Source organism: Kogia breviceps, chromosome 12 (assembly GCF_026419965.1).
Source record: "Kogia breviceps isolate mKogBre1 chromosome 12, mKogBre1 haplotype 1, whole genome shotgun sequence".
NCBI classification, from domain to species: domain Eukaryota; kingdom Metazoa; phylum Chordata; class Mammalia; order Artiodactyla; family Physeteridae; genus Kogia; species Kogia breviceps.
The window spans coordinates 102,444,532-102,460,619 of record NC_081321.1 but is presented as its reverse complement, the minus strand read 5'-3'; the positions used below and the strand labels follow the sequence as shown (position 1 = coordinate 102,460,619).

Here is a 16,088-nt window from a genome sequence, read left to right as displayed (position 1 = left end):
CAACGAGTGGACTCCAGGTCTCAGAACTGGCTCAGATTTCAATACAGAGTGAGGCATCATCATTTCCCATGGCAGTAACTGACATTCGCTTTCTGGTCACCAGTTCTTGATTTCTTTCTCGTTATTCAAATCAAACACCACTCAGGTCAACTGTCCATCTGCTTCGCCCCAAAGAACACCGTGGTCCAACAGTGCCACAGATGCCCGTGGATCAAGTCTTCCTGGTCGCCACTCCAGCATGGGGCAGAAGAAATGCAAGCAGGCATTTCAAACTGCTGCGGTGGGACAAGGAGACGTGATGCAGCCCCAGGTGCCTGCTCTAAGGTGTGAGCCTCTCCTCCGGGGCTTGATTTTAGGTCTGGGGGCAAGAGGGGTAGTAGTGGAGCAGGACACGAAGACAGTGGTTTCAAGCAGGGTAACAATAGCCTCCTCTCAGCGGTGGGGTTCAACTGACAAGGGAGTCTCAGCGGTGAGGAGGGATTTAAGGTTACGCATCACCAAATGTTTATTTGGCACCTACCAGGTGCCCCACACTCCCCACCCCTAGGTGAGTCACACAGACACTCTCTCCCTTTCCCCCACACTCAGGACTCGCCACACTCATTCAACGGCCCTCTTCCTTGCCCAACTGCCCCGGGGGTCAAATCTGTCCAGTGAGGGGCTGCCGCCGCCGCTGCCCGCGCTGCCCTGTCCGCTCCCACACCCTGACGAAGGCCCACCTCGCCTCACGAGCACTTTCCCGGTGACACCACCCTTATGCGCCGGACCCGCTTCTCAGCCTGGTACGCGCCACCCGCCCACGTGGCTCGCCCACGTGACACGCCATGCGTCGTGGGCCCGACCGCTCAGGACGCTTCTGATTGGCCCGCGCCATTTCCTGATTCCGGGTTACGGTCCAAACAGCACGGTCTTTCAAGCGGCCCCGCCAAGAGAGAGAGGCCATTGGTCTTCGCTCTGAGCAGGGGCGGGGCACAGCCTTCGGAACTAGCACACGGACCAGGGTCTCCGAGACAGCCGAGCGGCGCCGCAAAGAGCCGAGTAGAGCCAAGGAGACCCGAGTAAGACCCGAGCAGCGCCGGCTGGCCGGAAGCGGAGCCGAGCGCAGCCGGAAGGAGCCGAGCGCGCCCGAAGGGTCTGTGCGCGGCGGGGCGTTGGCTGGGCCAAGCCCGAGCCATGGCGGCTGAGGGGACAGATGTGGCCGGAGGCGGGGCTGTTGGAGGCCGCCTGGCCAAGGACAGCTTGCGGCAGGCTATGTGCCCCGACGCGGCCCCGAACCGGAGGCGCGGCTCGGCGCGGTCGCGAGACGCCGAGCGCCGAGCCTACCAGTGGTGCCGGGAGTACTTGGGCGGGGCCTGGCGCCGAGTACGGCCGGAGGAGCTGAGGGTTGACCCCGTGAGGTGGGAGGTCAGGGGTCAGCCCGTCCTGTGCGCGGGCCGGGGTCAGGCTCAGGCTCGGGCCCTCGGGACACTCAGCGTTCCTGAGCCGGGGGCGGGGCAGGGCCTGGAGCGAGGCAGGGCCGGGAGCGCGGGGCGCGGGGGCTGGACGCCGGGCCGGTAGAATGGATGGCGGGCTGAGCGCGCCCTGCTGTGGGTCTGCAGCGGAGGCCTCAGTAACCTGCTCTTCCGCTGCTCGCTGCCTGACCACCTGCCCAGCGTTGGCGAGGAGCCCCGGGAGGTGCTGCTGCGGCTGTACGGGGCCATCCTGCAGGTGAGGAGGGAGTGAAGGCCGCAGTGGCTTTAGGACTTCTCACCCAAGTGTGGCAGGTGGTATGGTCCCCACTAAGCAGTTGAGGACAGTGAGCCTTAGGGGCTAAGTATTTTGTCCATTATGATACTAATGCCTGCGCTCTGGAGCCCCGGGGCAATAGAACCAGAAGTTCCAGACGTGGTGGGAGGAGCCAGAAGACCCTCGTGTGTGTCAGCTCCACTTTGCCTCTGGCCCCTTGTGACCGTGGTCCCTCCGCTGTCTGTTTTCCTTCAGGGAGTGGACTCCTTGGTCCTTGAAAGTGTGATGTTCGCCATCCTTGCAGAGCGGTCACTGGGGCCCCAGCTCTATGGAGTCTTTCCAGAGGGCCGGCTGGAACAGTACATCCCGGTACGAGCCCGGCCCCGACCTCCCCGAAGCATCTCCTTCCCCAGCCCCTATTCCCCTTCCCAATGTCTGCCTTCACATCCCTCACCCCAGGTAGGGAATTTTCCCCAAGCCCTGACTTCCCCCACCTCCATTGCCCCACCCTTGCCCCCTCCTGCCCCAGCCCCTTCACCACCCTGATAGGTTCCTGGGTGCAGAGCCGGCCACTGAAGACGCATGAGCTTCGAGAGCCCGTGTTGTCCGCAGCCATCGCCACGAAGATGGCCCAGTTCCATGGCATGGAAATGCCTTTCACTAAGGAGCCCCACTGGCTATTTGGGACCATGGAGCGGTGAGTCGGGGGCCTCCTCAGGGCTCCTGCACATAGGCTGAACCCTCATGTTGGCAGTTACTACGCTGGGCTGTGACTGAATGCATCTAGTGCTCTGTCCAACTCTCCAGTTGAGAGGATCAAGTGTCCTACTGTCTAGCATGATTTCTCACGCAACAGGCTTCCAAATGGTTGCCAGACAAGTCATTCGGTGACCGAACGGGTAGGACAGCCTGGCCTGGGGTAGAGGGGAGGGATAGCAGAGTGAGTATATCCTATTCTTTGGGCTCCAGGTATTTAAAGCAGATCCAGGACCTACCCCCCACTGGCCTCCCCCAGATGAACCTGCTGGAGATGTACAGCTTGCAGGACGAGATGGGCAGCCTTAGGTGAGGACAGGCAGCATGGGGCGGGGGTGGGGACAGAAGAGCACAAGAGATGTGCCAGGCATCTAGTGGGGTCCTACCCAGGATTTGCTGAGGGCTGGGGTCAAGGCCTAGCCCATGCGGCTGCCTCTGACCCTCCTTTCGTCACTCCTGCTCAGGACCCATGCCCCTGTTCCTCTGCAGGAAGTTGCTAGACTCTACCCCATCACCAGTGGTCTTTTGCCACAATGACATCCAGGAAGGTAGGAGAAGGCATCTGAGTCTCCCAACCTCAGGTGAGGGGGGCCAGAGGACCCTGGAGTGACCAGAACCTCACCACATTCCTCCAGGGAACATCCTACTGCTCTCCGAGCCAGAAAACGCTGACGGCCTCATGCTGGTCGATTTCGAGTACAGCAGTTATAACTACAGGTGAGGGTAAGGGGATGGCCGCCCATGGGTTTGTTCCCACAGTGCCCTGGAAAAGCAGACCAGGCCTTCATCTCTGCATCCCAGCTGCCCAGCGTATCTGGGGGCTGAGTGTCCACCTTATTCCCTCAGGGGCTTTGACATTGGGAACCATTTTTGTGAGTGGGTTTACGATTACACTCATGAAGAGTGGCCTTTCTACAAAGCGCAGCCTGCAAACTACCCCACCCGGGGACAGCAGGTACGTGGGCCAGAAGCTGGGGAGCAGGACGTGGCTTAGGAGGGGGGAGGAGGTTGAAGTCTGGAAGGAATGGCGAGCAAGGGTGTTAACTGGGAAATGCCCCCCAGCCTCCCCATTTCCTGACTCTTGTCTTTTGATCTCAGCTCCACTTTATTCGCCACTACCTGGCGGAGGTAAAGAAAGGCGAGGCCATCTCCCTAGAGGATCAGAGGGAGCTAGAAGCCGATTTGCTGGCGGAGGCTAATCGGTGAGGACGGCCGCAGGGCAGGGGTGGGGCCGCGCACAGTGTCGGGGGGCGGGGCAGGGGTGGGGCCTCGCGCGGAGGCAGGGGGCGGGGAAGGGGTGAGGCCGCGCGCAGAGGTAGGTGTCAGCGCAAGGTGGGGGCAGAAGTGAGGAGGAGATCTGAGGCTGACGAAAAGAAGAGTAGGGACAGGGTAGGGGTTAGGAGTGTAGGGGAGAAGTTAGAGCTTTGGGGCTTGACCAGCCTGGGGGAGGGGGTTCCGGCAGTGCCAAATGTGCTCCGAACCCCCCTTTACCTGCCTCCACTCAGGTATGCCCTGGCATCTCATTTCTTTTGGGGTCTCTGGTCCATCCTCCAGGCATCCATGTCTACTATAGAATTTGGTTACTCGGTAAGTAACCAGGTGGGTGAGTTAGGTGTGGGAACAGGGAACGGCAGAGGCCTCGGACCCTCTAGGCCGTCTGTGGGCAGACTGGGGGGGCGTGGGGTGCCAGACCCAACCCTTCTCACCCGTGTGCGGGGTTCCTTCTTTAGGAGTACGCCCAGTCTCGGTTCCAGTTCTACTTCCAGCAGAAGGGTCAGCTGACCAGCTTCCACCCCTCATCCTGACTCTCCACCTCCCGACTCCTTGGATTTCTCCTGGAGCCTCCAGGGCAGGACCTTGGAGGGAGGGACAAAGGGGAGGCCCTGGGGACTGGGCTGAGCCCGAGTGAGACTGGGATTGAGGAGGCTGACCTCCCCCCACCCCTCCACCCACAAGTTTGAGCAGGTCCCCACCGCAGGCAAGTGGGCAGAAGCCCTGGGATGTGTACCTTAAGACAATAAACTAGCTTCTTCCTTCACACCGTCCTAGCCCTGCTTGGGTGTGGCGGAAAGTACCGACCAAGGGTTGCACACAGATCGACAAAGGGACCACTGCTAGGAGCCTCAGTTTCCTCTCCTGAAAAGCGTGGCTGTTGGGTGATCTGGGCTTGAAAGTGGTTAGGGGTCCATTCTGCTCTCCCCCACCCTGGCTCCAGCTTAGAAGTGACAAATACTCAGAGGACTTGGGTCGGGCAGTGGGGAGTTACGGGGTACAAGGAGGGCCCCGGGCTGGGGCTGCCCAACCTGAGCCCTGGAGATCAGGGAACAGGAGGCACAGCTGACACACTGGTGACCTTTTCCCTACATTCGGCTATTTTTAGCTCTAATGCCACCATCCTCACGTGAGACCCGTTGGGCACCCCAGGCTCTCAGACCTTTGAGCCATCTTCAGTTTGCAGAAGCCCGGCTCCCCCCACTCCTGATTCCCGCCACGGAGCCGGGGAGGTTCTGGTTGCCGCCCCCCAACTGTTCTCTCAACCCAAATTTGGGAGTGGGTGTCAGGTTCCCGGTGAGGGCGGGACTTAGGTGGCCAGGCCTGAAGGACGTGGGGTCACCGGCCAGAGTGACTGTCCCCACAAGCGGACAGGAGCACACCCAAGCCGTGAGTGGAGTTGGGGGGTGGCTCTGGACTGCCGGCCTGGCCCACGGCTCTGAGCCGGCAAGGGGGGCGGGCGAGGGGGGTAGAGGCTGGTGCCAGGGTCCCACGTGGCAGTGCTGGGGGTACGCAGGCCCCGCCTCACTCCAGACCAGACCGACTACGCTTCCGGGGCCCCTCTAGCCCCCACCCCGAGGCCGCCCTTCACTGTCCTCGGGATTCCTGACGTTTTCAAGGCCCTGATCCCCTTCCGTCCCCCGCCCCATTGCGCGAAGGTTCTAAGCCGGTTGGCGAGACTGGGGGGCCAGGGGTGGGGCCTCGGCGCTGCTGGTGGCCGACCCAGGGCTGATGGGGAGGGGTGCGGGCTGGGGGCGCGGCCAGTGGCTGGGGCGGGGCCTCGGCGCCGGCGGCCGAGCTGCCCCCGCACACCCTCCTGTCACCTCCCAGGTGCCCAGAAACTCCCAGGTTCCCAGCAACCCACAGGATGGCAGAAGCGCACCAGGCTGTGGCCTTCCAGTTCACGGTGACGCCAGAGGGGGTCGACTTCCGGCTCAGTCGGGAGGCCCTGAAACACATCTACCTGTCCGGCATCAACTCCTGGAAGAAACGCCTGATTCGCATCAAGGTGGGCGCAGGTGGTTCTGGTCTCTTCCAGCAGGTGCAGAATCGAGCCTTCCAGGGAAGCAGAGGCTAGGTGTCAGCTGCTGCCCATTGTCAAGGGCCTCCACCCCCACCTCGGCTGGCAGCTCTATGGAGTGATAGGCTCCAGCGGTGCAGAAACCAGAGGGGTGCTCAAGGCGTGCAGAGGAGATGGGTGTGCAGGAAGTGTCAGTGGGACACAGTAATCAGGTGCTGCAGCTGTGGGAGTGTGGGGGGGGGGACCACCAGACGTGAAGGAGAAGTGAAAAGAGGCAAAGACTTCATAGGCGCCTGCTTATCCCAGTCCTTGCTCTGTGAGCATGCCTGTTTCCGCCCACAGAATGGCATCCTCAGGGGTGTGTACCCTGGCAGCCCCACCAGCTGGCTGGTCGTCGTCATGACAACACTGGGTTCCTCCTACTGCAACGTGGACATCTCTATGGGACTGGTCTGTTTTATCCAGAGATGGCTTCCTGAGAGGTAAGAAGTGGGGCCATGAGAAAGGGCTGGGTGGGCTCCAAGGCCAAGGTTCCTGAGCTGGGCAGTTATAGGACAACAGCCATTGGAGGTAATAGGGGCAGCCCTCCCCGGGGGCAACCACCATCTCAGTCCCTACTTCTGTAACTCCATGTGTGATGCACTCAGAGGCTCAGATGTGAGTGTGTCCAGGGAGTTTTTGCTCCCCCAAGATGGCTCACATACATCAGGACTGCAGAGTCAGAATCACCCTGAGGTGGGTCTCGAGTGGACCCCCTGCAGTCCTCTCCCCTTCTCTGATAGGTGTGGCCCCTACCGGATCCCACAGACCCGGACACTTCTCAGCGTGGCCATCTTCTCCACGGGGGTCTGGATGATGGGCATCCTCTTCTTCCGCCAAACCCTGAAACTGCTGCTTTCCTACCACGGTTGGATGTTTGAGATGCACGGCCAGACCAGCCACTTCACCAAAGTCTGGGCTGTGAGCATAAGCTGGTGGAGGGGTCCAGGCATCGGGTTTGATATCCCAGGGCCTCACTTTGGGTTCTGAGCTGGAGGAGACAGCCAGGGGGGGCACTGGTGCCTGGCGGGGTTTGTCCCGGTTCTGAGGGTCTGGGGCAGCCCCTCCAGTGTTTGCTAGTTTCCATTCTTTCCCCCGGCTTCCCCCTCAACATTCACCATTCTGTACCCCCAGACGTGTGTCCGCCTTCTGTCCAGCCAGCAGCCCATGCTCTACAGCTTCCAGACATCTCTGCCCAAGTTGCCTGTGCCCAGCGTGTCAGCCACAATCCATCGGGTGAGGGCCTGGGTCAGACATCCCAGTGGGCAGGGCAGGCTGGACTCAGAGGACTTATCCAAACATAAGGGACTGTCCCCTACAAAGAGTCGGCTTGAGAGGGGAGCATTGGGGCTGGGCTTGGAAGAAGGTCAGGACAGAGGCAGCTCTTGCTGACTGGCCCTCACATGGGCAATAACTTGGCTGGACAGTACCTAGAATCCGTGCAACACTTACTGAATGATGAGGAGTATTACCGAATGGAGACGCTGGCCAAGGAATTCCAGGAGAAGACTGCCCCCAGGCTGCAGAAGTACCTGGTACTCAAGTCATGGTGGGCAACCAATTATGTGAGTTCTACCTCCTGGGCTTACCCTCACCCGCCCTGTGTCCTGGCTACTCACACCCCACCCTCCATCGCCCTAGCTCCAACCTCCCACCCACCCACAGGTGAGCGACTGGTGGGAAGAGTACGTCTACCTTCAAGGCAGGACTCCCCTCATGGTGAACAGCAACTATTATGTCATGGTAAGGGCTAGAGCCACACGGGCTCCTGTGCGCTCAACTCTGTCCCCAGCTCTGGTCTCAGGGCAAGGAACCTGGAGGACAGTTCAGAGCCCCAGTGGTGGTTTCTGTAGGCACGTGGGGGTTCTGAAGTGAGGTCTGAAGGAGAGGGAAGATGGGGGGGGCGGGTCATATCCTGGAAGAACAGTCAGGAAGCAGCTCACAGGCGGTGGGGATACTGAGGATCTGGAGAGCCCAGTAGACCCTGTAGCCTGATACTGTCACTCCCAGAGTTCCTCAGGCTCACTGTCCTGCCCAGCCCAGGCTCTCACTTCCTTCCTTGTTCCCTCGCTGGCTTTCCAGCCACAACTTCCCAGCCGTCCTGACGCCATTACCAGGGAACTTCTTTAAGCGTGTCTTAAGCAGATCCAGAGCTACTTCTCGTAGAGCTCAGGGGGTCACTGTCAGTCCCTATCGCACGTGACTGGCCCTTTTCCTGCTCCTAGTACAAGACTGTGCACAGCCAGCTGGGAGAGGCTGCCCAGCCACTGCTCTGTGCACCTCTTTGCTCTCCCACTTCTAAAGCACGTTTCACGTAGCATGGCGGCATTCCCCTCCTCCACAAAGCTGTCTTTCCAGAAACCTATATGCAACTTGTCTAGACTAGAGGTTTTGAGCTGTTTTGTAGTGGCAGAACCCCTTCCTCAAAGAAAAATAAACAAAACATCAGCAAATACAATGGGTTTGGAAAAGCAGCTCAGGTCGGAGCCAGGGCAGGGGGTTATCTGATCAGTTATGCATTTCACCTCTTGTCCTTGGTTCTCAGAGGGTGTGCAGGACGGACTGGGGAAAGGGGGCAAGACACCCCAGACAGAGAGATGCCACTGTGCACACCTGTCGCAGCTCCCTTGCAGGCTCTGCTCTCTCCCCGTAGGACTTGGTGCTCGTCAAGAACACAGACGTGCAGGCAGCCCGCCTGGGAAACGTTGTCCACGCCATGATCACGTATCGCCGCAAACTTGACCGTGAAGAGATCAAGCCTGTGCGTTGTGTTGGGGGTGAGGGCGTGACCGGGCGAGGAGGCCTGCGTCTGAGCCGTGCTGGGCCTTCCTCCTAGGTGATGGTGCTGGGCATCGTGCCCATGTGCTCCTACCAAATGGAGAGGATGTTCAACACCACTCGGATCCCGGGGAAGGACACAGGTACTAGGCTGCGGCCGGGCGCCCGCGCTGGGGCCACAGGATGGAGGCCACTCCCTCCCAGCTGTGGGCCCACCATGGCCAGATGCCCTACTGCCTGCTGGTCACCAAGTGTCCTCAGTGTCTCAGGGTCATGTAACTGGGAAACATAGTCAGTTTGTGGCTGATACTAGACACCTGCTGTTTACAGGCACGGTGCTAGTACTGGGACCCTGGGAGACCCAGGTCAGAGCCCCTACCCTGCAGGGGCTCACAGTTAGGGAGTCTCCCGTGCAAAGACCAACAGGAGGCCTAGTGGAGCTCCCTGCTCGAGGAGCCTGTAGAGGAGGAGGGGCGGGCTCGCCCAGGGCCCCCAGGGCCGCCAAGCAGCACCCGCATTTCTGATGCCAGGACAGTCTGTGGATTCCCTAGAGCTTTGGTTTCCTCTTCTGTGAAATGCCTCATGGGACTGTGGTTGGCATTAAATGACAGACAGGGAAGCTCAGGGCATGGGGCCTGGCGTGGTGCCAGCAGATTCCGCCCAGAGAAGGGGAAGGGAGGCCAGGCGGAGGGTCCACGCGGTCACCTCGTGTGAGGCTGGGGGCCATCCTGAGTGGCATGGGGGAGGGAGGAGCTCCCTACCTCCCGCCTGAGCCCACCCACGGCCTTTGCCACAGACGTGCTGCAGCACCTCAGAGACAGCAGGCACGTAGCCGTCTACCACAAGGGCCGCTTCTTCAAGTTGTGGCTCTATGAGGGCTCCCGTCTGCTCAAGCCTCGGGACCTGGAGATGCAGTTCCAGAGGATCCTGGATGACCCCTCCCCGCCCCAGCCTGGGGAGGAGAGACTGGCGGCCCTCACCGCAGGGGGAAGGTATTGGGGCCCAGGTTCGGGCGCTGTGAGGAGAGGAGTTGGGTCCTGTGTGCCACCCTGGAACTCGGCCAGAGCCCTCACCAAGGGAGGCGCGTGGGCCCCAGCGTCCTCTGCATCCTCTGCGTAAACCAGGACCTGCGGTCGTGAGGGGCGCTGGCAGGAGGGTAGCTGCTGTGACCTCTAACTGCTGGTGGCTAGATGGGGGTGTGTGGAGGGGGGGACACAGACCCTGGGAGGTGCCCTCACGCTCACAGGGCCCCCCCCACTCACTCTGCCCTCGCGCCCTCAGAATGGAGTGGGCCCAGGTACGCCAGGCCTTCTTCGGCTCTGGCAAGAACAAGGCTGCCCTGGATGCCATCGAGCGCGCTGCTTTCTTTGTGGCTCTGGATGAGGAGTCTCACCGCTATGACCCCGAAGACGAGGCCAGCCTCAGCCTCTACGGCAAGGCCCTGCTGCATGGCAGCTGCTACAACAGGTATCGCACACCCAGCTCCACCGCATGGGCGGGCTCCTCCCCGCCCACCCCCCCACCCCCCCGCACCACTGCCCCATCTCCTCCCGCTGCAGGTGGTTCGACAAGTCCTTCACTCTCATCGCTTTCAAGAACGGCCAGCTGGGCCTCAACACAGAACACGCGTGGGCAGACGCCCCTATCATAGGGCACCTCTGGGAGGTAGCAGGCCCTGGGAGAGGTCCCGCAGGGCAGGGGCGGGGCGGGGACGGGGGGCAGCCGGGCAAGGACGGCCTCTCAGCCTGACCTTGCCCCTGCAGTTTGTCCTGGGCACCGACAGCTTCGACCTGGGCTACACAGAGACTGGGCACTGTCTGGGCAAACCCAACCCTGTGCTGGCCCCCCCTCAGCGGCTGCAGTGGGACATTCCTGAGCAGGTGTGCGGGACGAGAAGGGGCAGGGGTGGGTGTGCGAGAGTGACAAGTGCCTGAGATGCCCCGTGGCCCTCCGCTCTGTCCTAGCCCCACCCTCAGGGGAAGGGTCCAGAGTGTCTCATGGTCCGGACTGGCTACAGGGAGAATAGAGATCCCAGGACCATTTCAGGGCTGGAGAAAGACATGAGGTGTGAGCTCGTGTCCAGGGAGCACCTGTCAGTGCCTTCCTCCCCGACAAAGCCCAGCCAGGCGTCTGTGCTGATGCCCCGGGCTTGTCCTTTGCGTCTCTTCTTCTGAGGATGACAAGCACCCTGGGGCCTGCCCAGCCTGCCCTCGCCCGCTGCTAACCCTCAGGCCTCCTGGACGTGACCCTGGAGTCCTCCTGGGGAGCTCTGCCCCCAGCTCACCCCTCCGTGTCTTGGCAGTGCCAGGCAGTCATCGAGAGCTCCTACCAGGTGGCCAAGGCGCTGGCTGATGACGTGGAATTGTACTGCTTCCAGTTCTTGCCCTTTGGCAAAGGCCTCATCAAGAAGTGCCGGACCAGCCCTGACGCCTTCGTGCAGATCGCCCTGCAGCTGGCACACTTCCGGGTAGGAGCCCCAGGCCACCACTGAGCAGGCGGGGGTGGCACCAGGGCACACCTGCAAGATTCACCCCTCTGTGTTCCCTAGGACAGAGGCAAGTTCTGCCTGACCTATGAAGCGTCGATGACTAGGATGTTCCGGGAGGGACGGACAGAGACCGTACGGTCCTGCACTTGCGAGTCCACAGCCTTTGTTCAGGCCATGGTGCAGGGGCGCCACCTGGTGAGCCCCCCATGGCCTCGTGCTGACGTGACCGCTCAGCCTCCTGCCCGCTCAAGGGTCAGGGTACTATTCTTTACTGCTCCATTTCTGCCCCCAGAAAGCAGACCTCCAAGATCTGTTCCGGAAGGCTGCTGCGAAGCACCAGAACATGTACCGCCTGGCCATGACGGGGTCTGGGATTGACAGGCACCTCTTCTGCCTTTATGTGGTCTCCAAGTACCTGGGGGTCAGCTCCCCTTTCCTGGCTGAGGTCAGTGTTGACGGGCATGTCCCGGTGGGCCTCGGCCTGTCTTCTGTCCGGGCCGCTGGGGCCGGCGTGCCCACTCCACACCCCGCCCAGGCCTGTGGACTGGCGCCAAGCAGGAGCCTCCCCCTCGCGGAGCTGCTGTCGGCACGAGGGGGATGGACAGACAAACATGGTGTCAGGTGGTGGCGGCGCTCGTGAGAGAAGGGCAGAGGCTCAGGAATCGGGTCGTCCAGGTGGAGGGACCCTCCAGCGCCCGGACACTGACACTGAGGCAGGGGTGTGGGATGTGGGAGGGACAGAAGGAGGGGTGGGGGCGGAGCCAGGGGACGGACAGGCAGGTCACCTGATGAAGGCTTTTGTGCAGAGGCTGTGATGGTGAGAACAGACTAGGGGACCGTGGACAGCAATCAGGAAGGTCCTGCGTCCTGTCCCTTCTGCACCCTTAGCCAGGACAGTGCCAGGCTCACGCACCTGTCCGCAGGTGTGCGTGGCACCTGACTGCCGGGCCTCCCTGTTGCAGGTGCTCTCAGAACCCTGGCGCCTCTCCACCAGCCAAACTGCTCAATTCCAGATCCGCATGTTTGACCCAAACAAGTACCCCAATCACCTGGGTGCTGGCGGTGGCTTTGGCCCTGTAAGTGCCCTTGAAGGTGGACAGGTGGGAAGGACCAGGGGCCGGGGTGTCAGGGGAGAGTGCAGGGCCTCGAGGAGGTCAGACCAGAGGCAGGAAGCACAGCCCTGGACCTGCCCTGCCTGGAAACAGGATAGGTACCTGTCGAGCCCAGCAAGAAAGGTGGCTGGGACCCCACCCATGTTGACACCCACTGCTGGAGTGACCCTGCCCAGGGCTTCTGTACCCTCTGAAGCGGGCTTACGGAGAGAGTCCGAATCTCCCGCCGAGACACTCACGCGGGCTAGTTTGTCGGGGAGCTAGAGACCCCCTGCAAACGTGAGGGGGGCATCCCGAGGGAACCTGAGGCCCTGGAACCCCTGGTGGGGTCTTCTCTTCTGTTTTCGTACTGTTTCCTGGGGATGGGTCCTTCCTGTGAATCTTGGGGGCAGAGCAAGGAAGGATAACATCAGCTTGGCTTCCAGATTCTCAAGGTTCAGTTCACCTTTTCTTCTTTACCCCTTGTGCTGCCTCAGGTAGCTAATGACGGCTACGGGGTTTCCTACATGATCGCGGGTGAGAACACCATCTTCTTCCACGTCTCCAGCAAGTTCTCAAGCTCAGAGACAGTGAGTGTCTCCTGCTCCCACTCAGCCTGAGGAGGGGTCGCCCCCCAGGGCATGTCTGGCTGGGGAAGAATCCTTCCTGTGGGGACAGAGGGGCGGGGGCTCACCTGGAAGTTGGTCTGAGCTCTTGACTCCCACAGAATGCCCAGCGCTTTGGGAACCACATCCGCCAAGCTCTGCTGGACATCGCTGATCTTTTCCAAGTTCCCAAGGCTGAGAGCTGAGGGCTGGAGAAATGCCAGCTGCCCTTCTGTTCCCACACTGTGGAGGAAGAGGCCTGTGGTCCCCTTGCAGGCACAGTGGTGGCCGTGCACAGGTGCCCAGGCTCCAAGGACACCTCTGGAAGCAGGTCTCCCTGGGCAGATGCTGCTCCAGCATCCAGCGGGGCTCAAGTGGTGGAGGTAGGGCTGGAGCAGGAAGGGGATCTTCTTTTTTTTTTTCTTGCTAGATGTTAATAAAAATAAGGCTGTATAATTCTATTTTAGCCCTTAAGTACCTGTGTTTTTTGGTGGGGGAACTAGGAGGCCCTTCCCCTGCTCCAGCCTCAGGCTAGGGATGTGGCAAGGGAAGGTCTAGGGCTGGAGACTATTTGTGAGAGGTTCTGACCTGCTTTGAAGAGTGGGTCTCTGCTGTCCACACCCACATACGTACTTGGAATAAATTCTTGCTTCAGAACCTCCACCTGTTCCCTGGGGCCATTTCTGTTTGTCTTCTGGAGAGTGGGGCCCTCTGTGCACAGACATGTCCTCTGCACCCCCTTGGGCTGGAGCACAGCTCTGTAGAGGCCCTTGGCATAGGGAGGAGCGACAGTGCCAGGCCTGAGGTCTGGGTGCCAGGTGGTCACGTCTGTGAGAGGGCGTGCAGGATAGTCTGGGGCAACAGATGCTCCTTCCCTTGGGTCGGCTTTTTATTAAAATAATATTACGAGTAAACAAAAACTTATTATGGAAAGTCTAAGCAGGTACTCAATTCCTGTTGCTGCTTGCCTAAACGAATCTACATCTCATTACTCTGATAGGCGGTGAGAACTGGACATGAATTAGATACACTCCCAGGCCTTCTCTTATTAACCAGTGTTTATTGAGCAACCACTGTCTACTTGGCTCTGTGCTGGGGATTCAGTGGTGAACAAGGCACCCCCCTGCACACGGGGAATTCACTACTCAGTGAGGCAAGCATGGATCAGGGGATGAAGCCGGTGGCAGGGAATCCAGGCTCTTAAATAATCCATTTAGCAAATACTAAGTGCTACAGTGTGCTAAGCCCTGGGATACAGCAGTGCAGTGAACAAAACTGGCAAAAGCAATCCCTCCCTGTATGGCTTAGAGTCTAGTGAGGGAGACAGGCAATAACCAAGAAGAATGAGCAAATGACATAGTAAGTCAGAGGGCAGTAAGCGCTAAGGAGAAAAGTCAGGGGAGGGAGCAATGGACGGGTGGATGGCAATTTCAGACAGGGTGGCAGAGGCAGGCCTTCCTGAGTGGGGCCATCTGACTCAGAGCAGCAGGAGATGAGGGTGCAATCCATGTATGTACCTGAGGGCAGGGTGTTCCTGGCCAAGGGGGCAGCAACAGCCAATGCTTCGGGGGGCAGGAGGAGCCTGCTGTGGTGGAGGGACAGTACCCGAGGGCCTGTGGCTGGCGTGGAGTCAGGGAAGCAGCGGGAGGGGACAGTTGGAGTGGCGCAGCAAGGGCCTCGTAGGCCAGGCTCTGGGTCCTCCAAACGATGGGGGAAGCCGCCGGGGCTGGAGCAGAGGGTGACATAACCTGCTGTAAATTTTTAATGGGATCACTGGCTAACCAGAATGATATTAGAACAAAGTAGGGTGCAGTAAGGATAGAAGCAAGAAGGCCCAGCAGAGGGTACTGCTCATGGTGATGGCAGAGTTGGGAGAAATGAAAGGACTTAAACTAAGTGATGGAGATTCAGGATGCTAGGGAGCCGTCGAAGATAATTCACGTTTTCTATTTGGGTGACTGGGTGATTAAGTAAGATTTTTAAATGTTGAGTTAACATACCTGTAAGAAATATTTGTGAAAATGTCTCATAGACTCTTGAAAATATAAACTGAAAAAAAGGAGATTTAGGTTCCTGATAATAGCTTTGAAGGTTGTTAGAACACTGAGAACATGAGAAGATTCCCAGGACAGAGGCTTCTAACCTCTTTTTTTGAGTCTCTGTGAGAAGCTTATAAATAAAAATAAATCTATGCTCACAAAATAGTACATTCCGTATCAGAGCTTTCCTGGGCTTCCAAAAGTATCTTCACAGACCTTTGCCTCTCCGGTGCCTGCGTGACCTACCCTGGGAAACTGTCTGGGATCTGGTAGACTTCTGGGAGACATCAGCTCGCCCAGGCCTGGGAGGACAGTGAGCAGAGATTCCAACAAGCTGGCTTCTAATGAATGTTAAAATTCAGTCAAAATTCGTTTATCTGATTTGTTCTTGGTTGAAATAAGAGAAGAAAACAGTGCTAAACCAGGGTATAAACTTCCGATGACCACCCACCAAATGCAAATCTGCATTAGTACCCCAGAGGTGTGCAGATCTGCATTAGTTAAGGCTAGTAGCCATAACAGATAAAGCTTGAAATCTCAATGGCTTAACCCCAGAGAAGTTTAATCCATGTTCACTTGGCTGAGAGGAAGACTCTGCTCCATACCATTATTCAAAGACTTGGCTGTTAGAGGTCCTACCTTCCTCAGGTAGCTCCCAATTTGCCTTGGACATCAACGTCCTGCAAGTACACGGAGGAGAGAGAGGGCTCACTCGTGGGAGGCTTTTATGGACTCAGCCTGGTAGTGATACAGAGCATTTCTACCCACATCCCACCAGCCAGGACTCATACTACAAGGGAGGCTGGGAAATGTAGTCTAGCTGTGTGCCCAGGACATAAAGGAAACATTTGATGAACAGTTAGCCAGTTTCGGATGCACAGGGTATGGGCAGACCAGACAGATGTCTCTGGACTCCCTGAGGGCCCATCCTTCTTGGCCTGGGCTCTGCAGGGTGTTTCAGACGCCCACCTCCACCTGCTGGGCCCTCACATTCCAGACCAACTGATCTTCTCTGAGTCTCTTTCGCTCCTCCACAAGAACCCTGAGCCCCAGCTTCACTCTCCATTCCTAAAGGAGGCAGGCATATCCACACCCTTGCCTTTGCCGAACCTCCTGCCTGGAATCCTGTGCCGTTGTTTCTCAGCCTGGTAAACTCCTACTCTTCCCTGAAGCTGCCTTCATTACCTCTCTTCCTGATTCATGTTTTTCTGGGGTGCTATAACAGAAATCAGCTCTAGAAAGTCTAAGCAAATGGTGGAATGATTGGAAGTGTGC

The 16,088-nt window shown here is 59.0% G+C and overlaps 2 protein-coding genes across 10 annotated transcripts; both read left to right on the top strand.

Moving 5' to 3' along the window:
• The first annotated feature begins 619 nt into the window (after positions 1-619).
• Positions 620-4,519, top strand: CHKB (choline kinase beta). Of its 6 annotated transcripts, none has more exons than XM_059080971.2 (11): positions 620-1,397; positions 1,599-1,707; positions 1,981-2,094; positions 2,289-2,422; positions 2,695-2,790; positions 2,971-3,029; positions 3,117-3,198; positions 3,328-3,436; positions 3,580-3,683; positions 3,987-4,068; positions 4,212-4,519. In XM_059080971.2, the coding sequence occupies exons 1-11, from the start codon at positions 1,174-1,176 to the stop codon at positions 4,284-4,286; spliced, it is 1,188 nt and encodes a 395-aa protein (XP_058936954.1). In that variant the 5' UTR covers positions 620-1,173; the 3' UTR covers positions 4,287-4,519. The 6 variants fall into 6 exon arrangements, with proteins under 6 accessions (XP_058936954.1, XP_066866650.1, XP_058936956.1 ...); XM_067010549.1 differs by having other exon boundaries at positions 910-1,058; XM_059080973.2 differs by having other exon boundaries at positions 910-1,132.
• A 342-nt stretch (positions 4,520-4,861) lies between these two features.
• Positions 4,862-13,235, top strand: CPT1B (carnitine palmitoyltransferase 1B). Of its 4 annotated transcripts, none has more exons than XM_059080970.2 (19): positions 4,862-5,142; positions 5,584-5,761; positions 6,116-6,255; positions 6,556-6,733; positions 6,947-7,048; positions 7,240-7,377; positions 7,478-7,555; positions 8,466-8,573; positions 8,649-8,733; positions 9,387-9,582; positions 9,872-10,057; positions 10,150-10,255; positions 10,354-10,470; positions 10,893-11,057; positions 11,139-11,273; positions 11,371-11,523; positions 12,041-12,154; positions 12,667-12,759; positions 12,897-13,235. In XM_059080970.2, the coding sequence occupies exons 2-19, from the start codon at positions 5,621-5,623 to the stop codon at positions 12,978-12,980; spliced, it is 2,319 nt and encodes a 772-aa protein (XP_058936953.1). In that variant the 5' UTR covers positions 4,862-5,142; positions 5,584-5,620; the 3' UTR covers positions 12,981-13,235. The 4 variants fall into 4 exon arrangements, with proteins under 4 accessions (XP_058936953.1, XP_058936952.1, XP_066866646.1 ...); XM_059080969.2 differs by having other exon boundaries at positions 4,884-5,142; positions 7,454-7,555; XM_067010545.1 differs by lacking the exon at positions 12,041-12,154 and having other exon boundaries at positions 4,884-5,142.
• The last annotated feature ends 2,853 nt before the right edge of the window (positions 13,236-16,088 follow it).

What these genes read in the sequence shown, in the direction of transcription:
- CPT1B (XM_059080969.2), top strand. Translation starts at nt 5,621, where the DNA reads ATGGCAGAAGCGCACCAGGCTGTGGCCTTCCAGTTCACGGTGACGCCA. An exon ending in GCTCCCCTTTCCTGGCTGAG is followed by an intron (nt 11,524 to 12,040) that starts GTCAGTGTTGAC and finishes TCCCTGTTGCAG; the next exon opens with GTGCTCTCAGAACCCTGGCG. An exon ending in AGTTCTCAAGCTCAGAGACA is followed by an intron (nt 12,760 to 12,896) that starts GTGAGTGTCTCC and finishes TGACTCCCACAG; the next exon opens with AATGCCCAGCGCTTTGGGAA.
- CHKB (XM_059080971.2), top strand. Translation starts at nt 1,174, where the DNA reads ATGGCGGCTGAGGGGACAGATGTGGCCGGAGGCGGGGCTGTTGGAGGC. An exon ending in CCACAATGACATCCAGGAAG is followed by an intron (nt 3,030 to 3,116) that starts GTAGGAGAAGGC and finishes ACATTCCTCCAG; the next exon opens with GGAACATCCTACTGCTCTCC. An exon ending in CTATAGAATTTGGTTACTCG is followed by an intron (nt 4,069 to 4,211) that starts GTAAGTAACCAG and finishes TTCCTTCTTTAG; the next exon opens with GAGTACGCCCAGTCTCGGTT.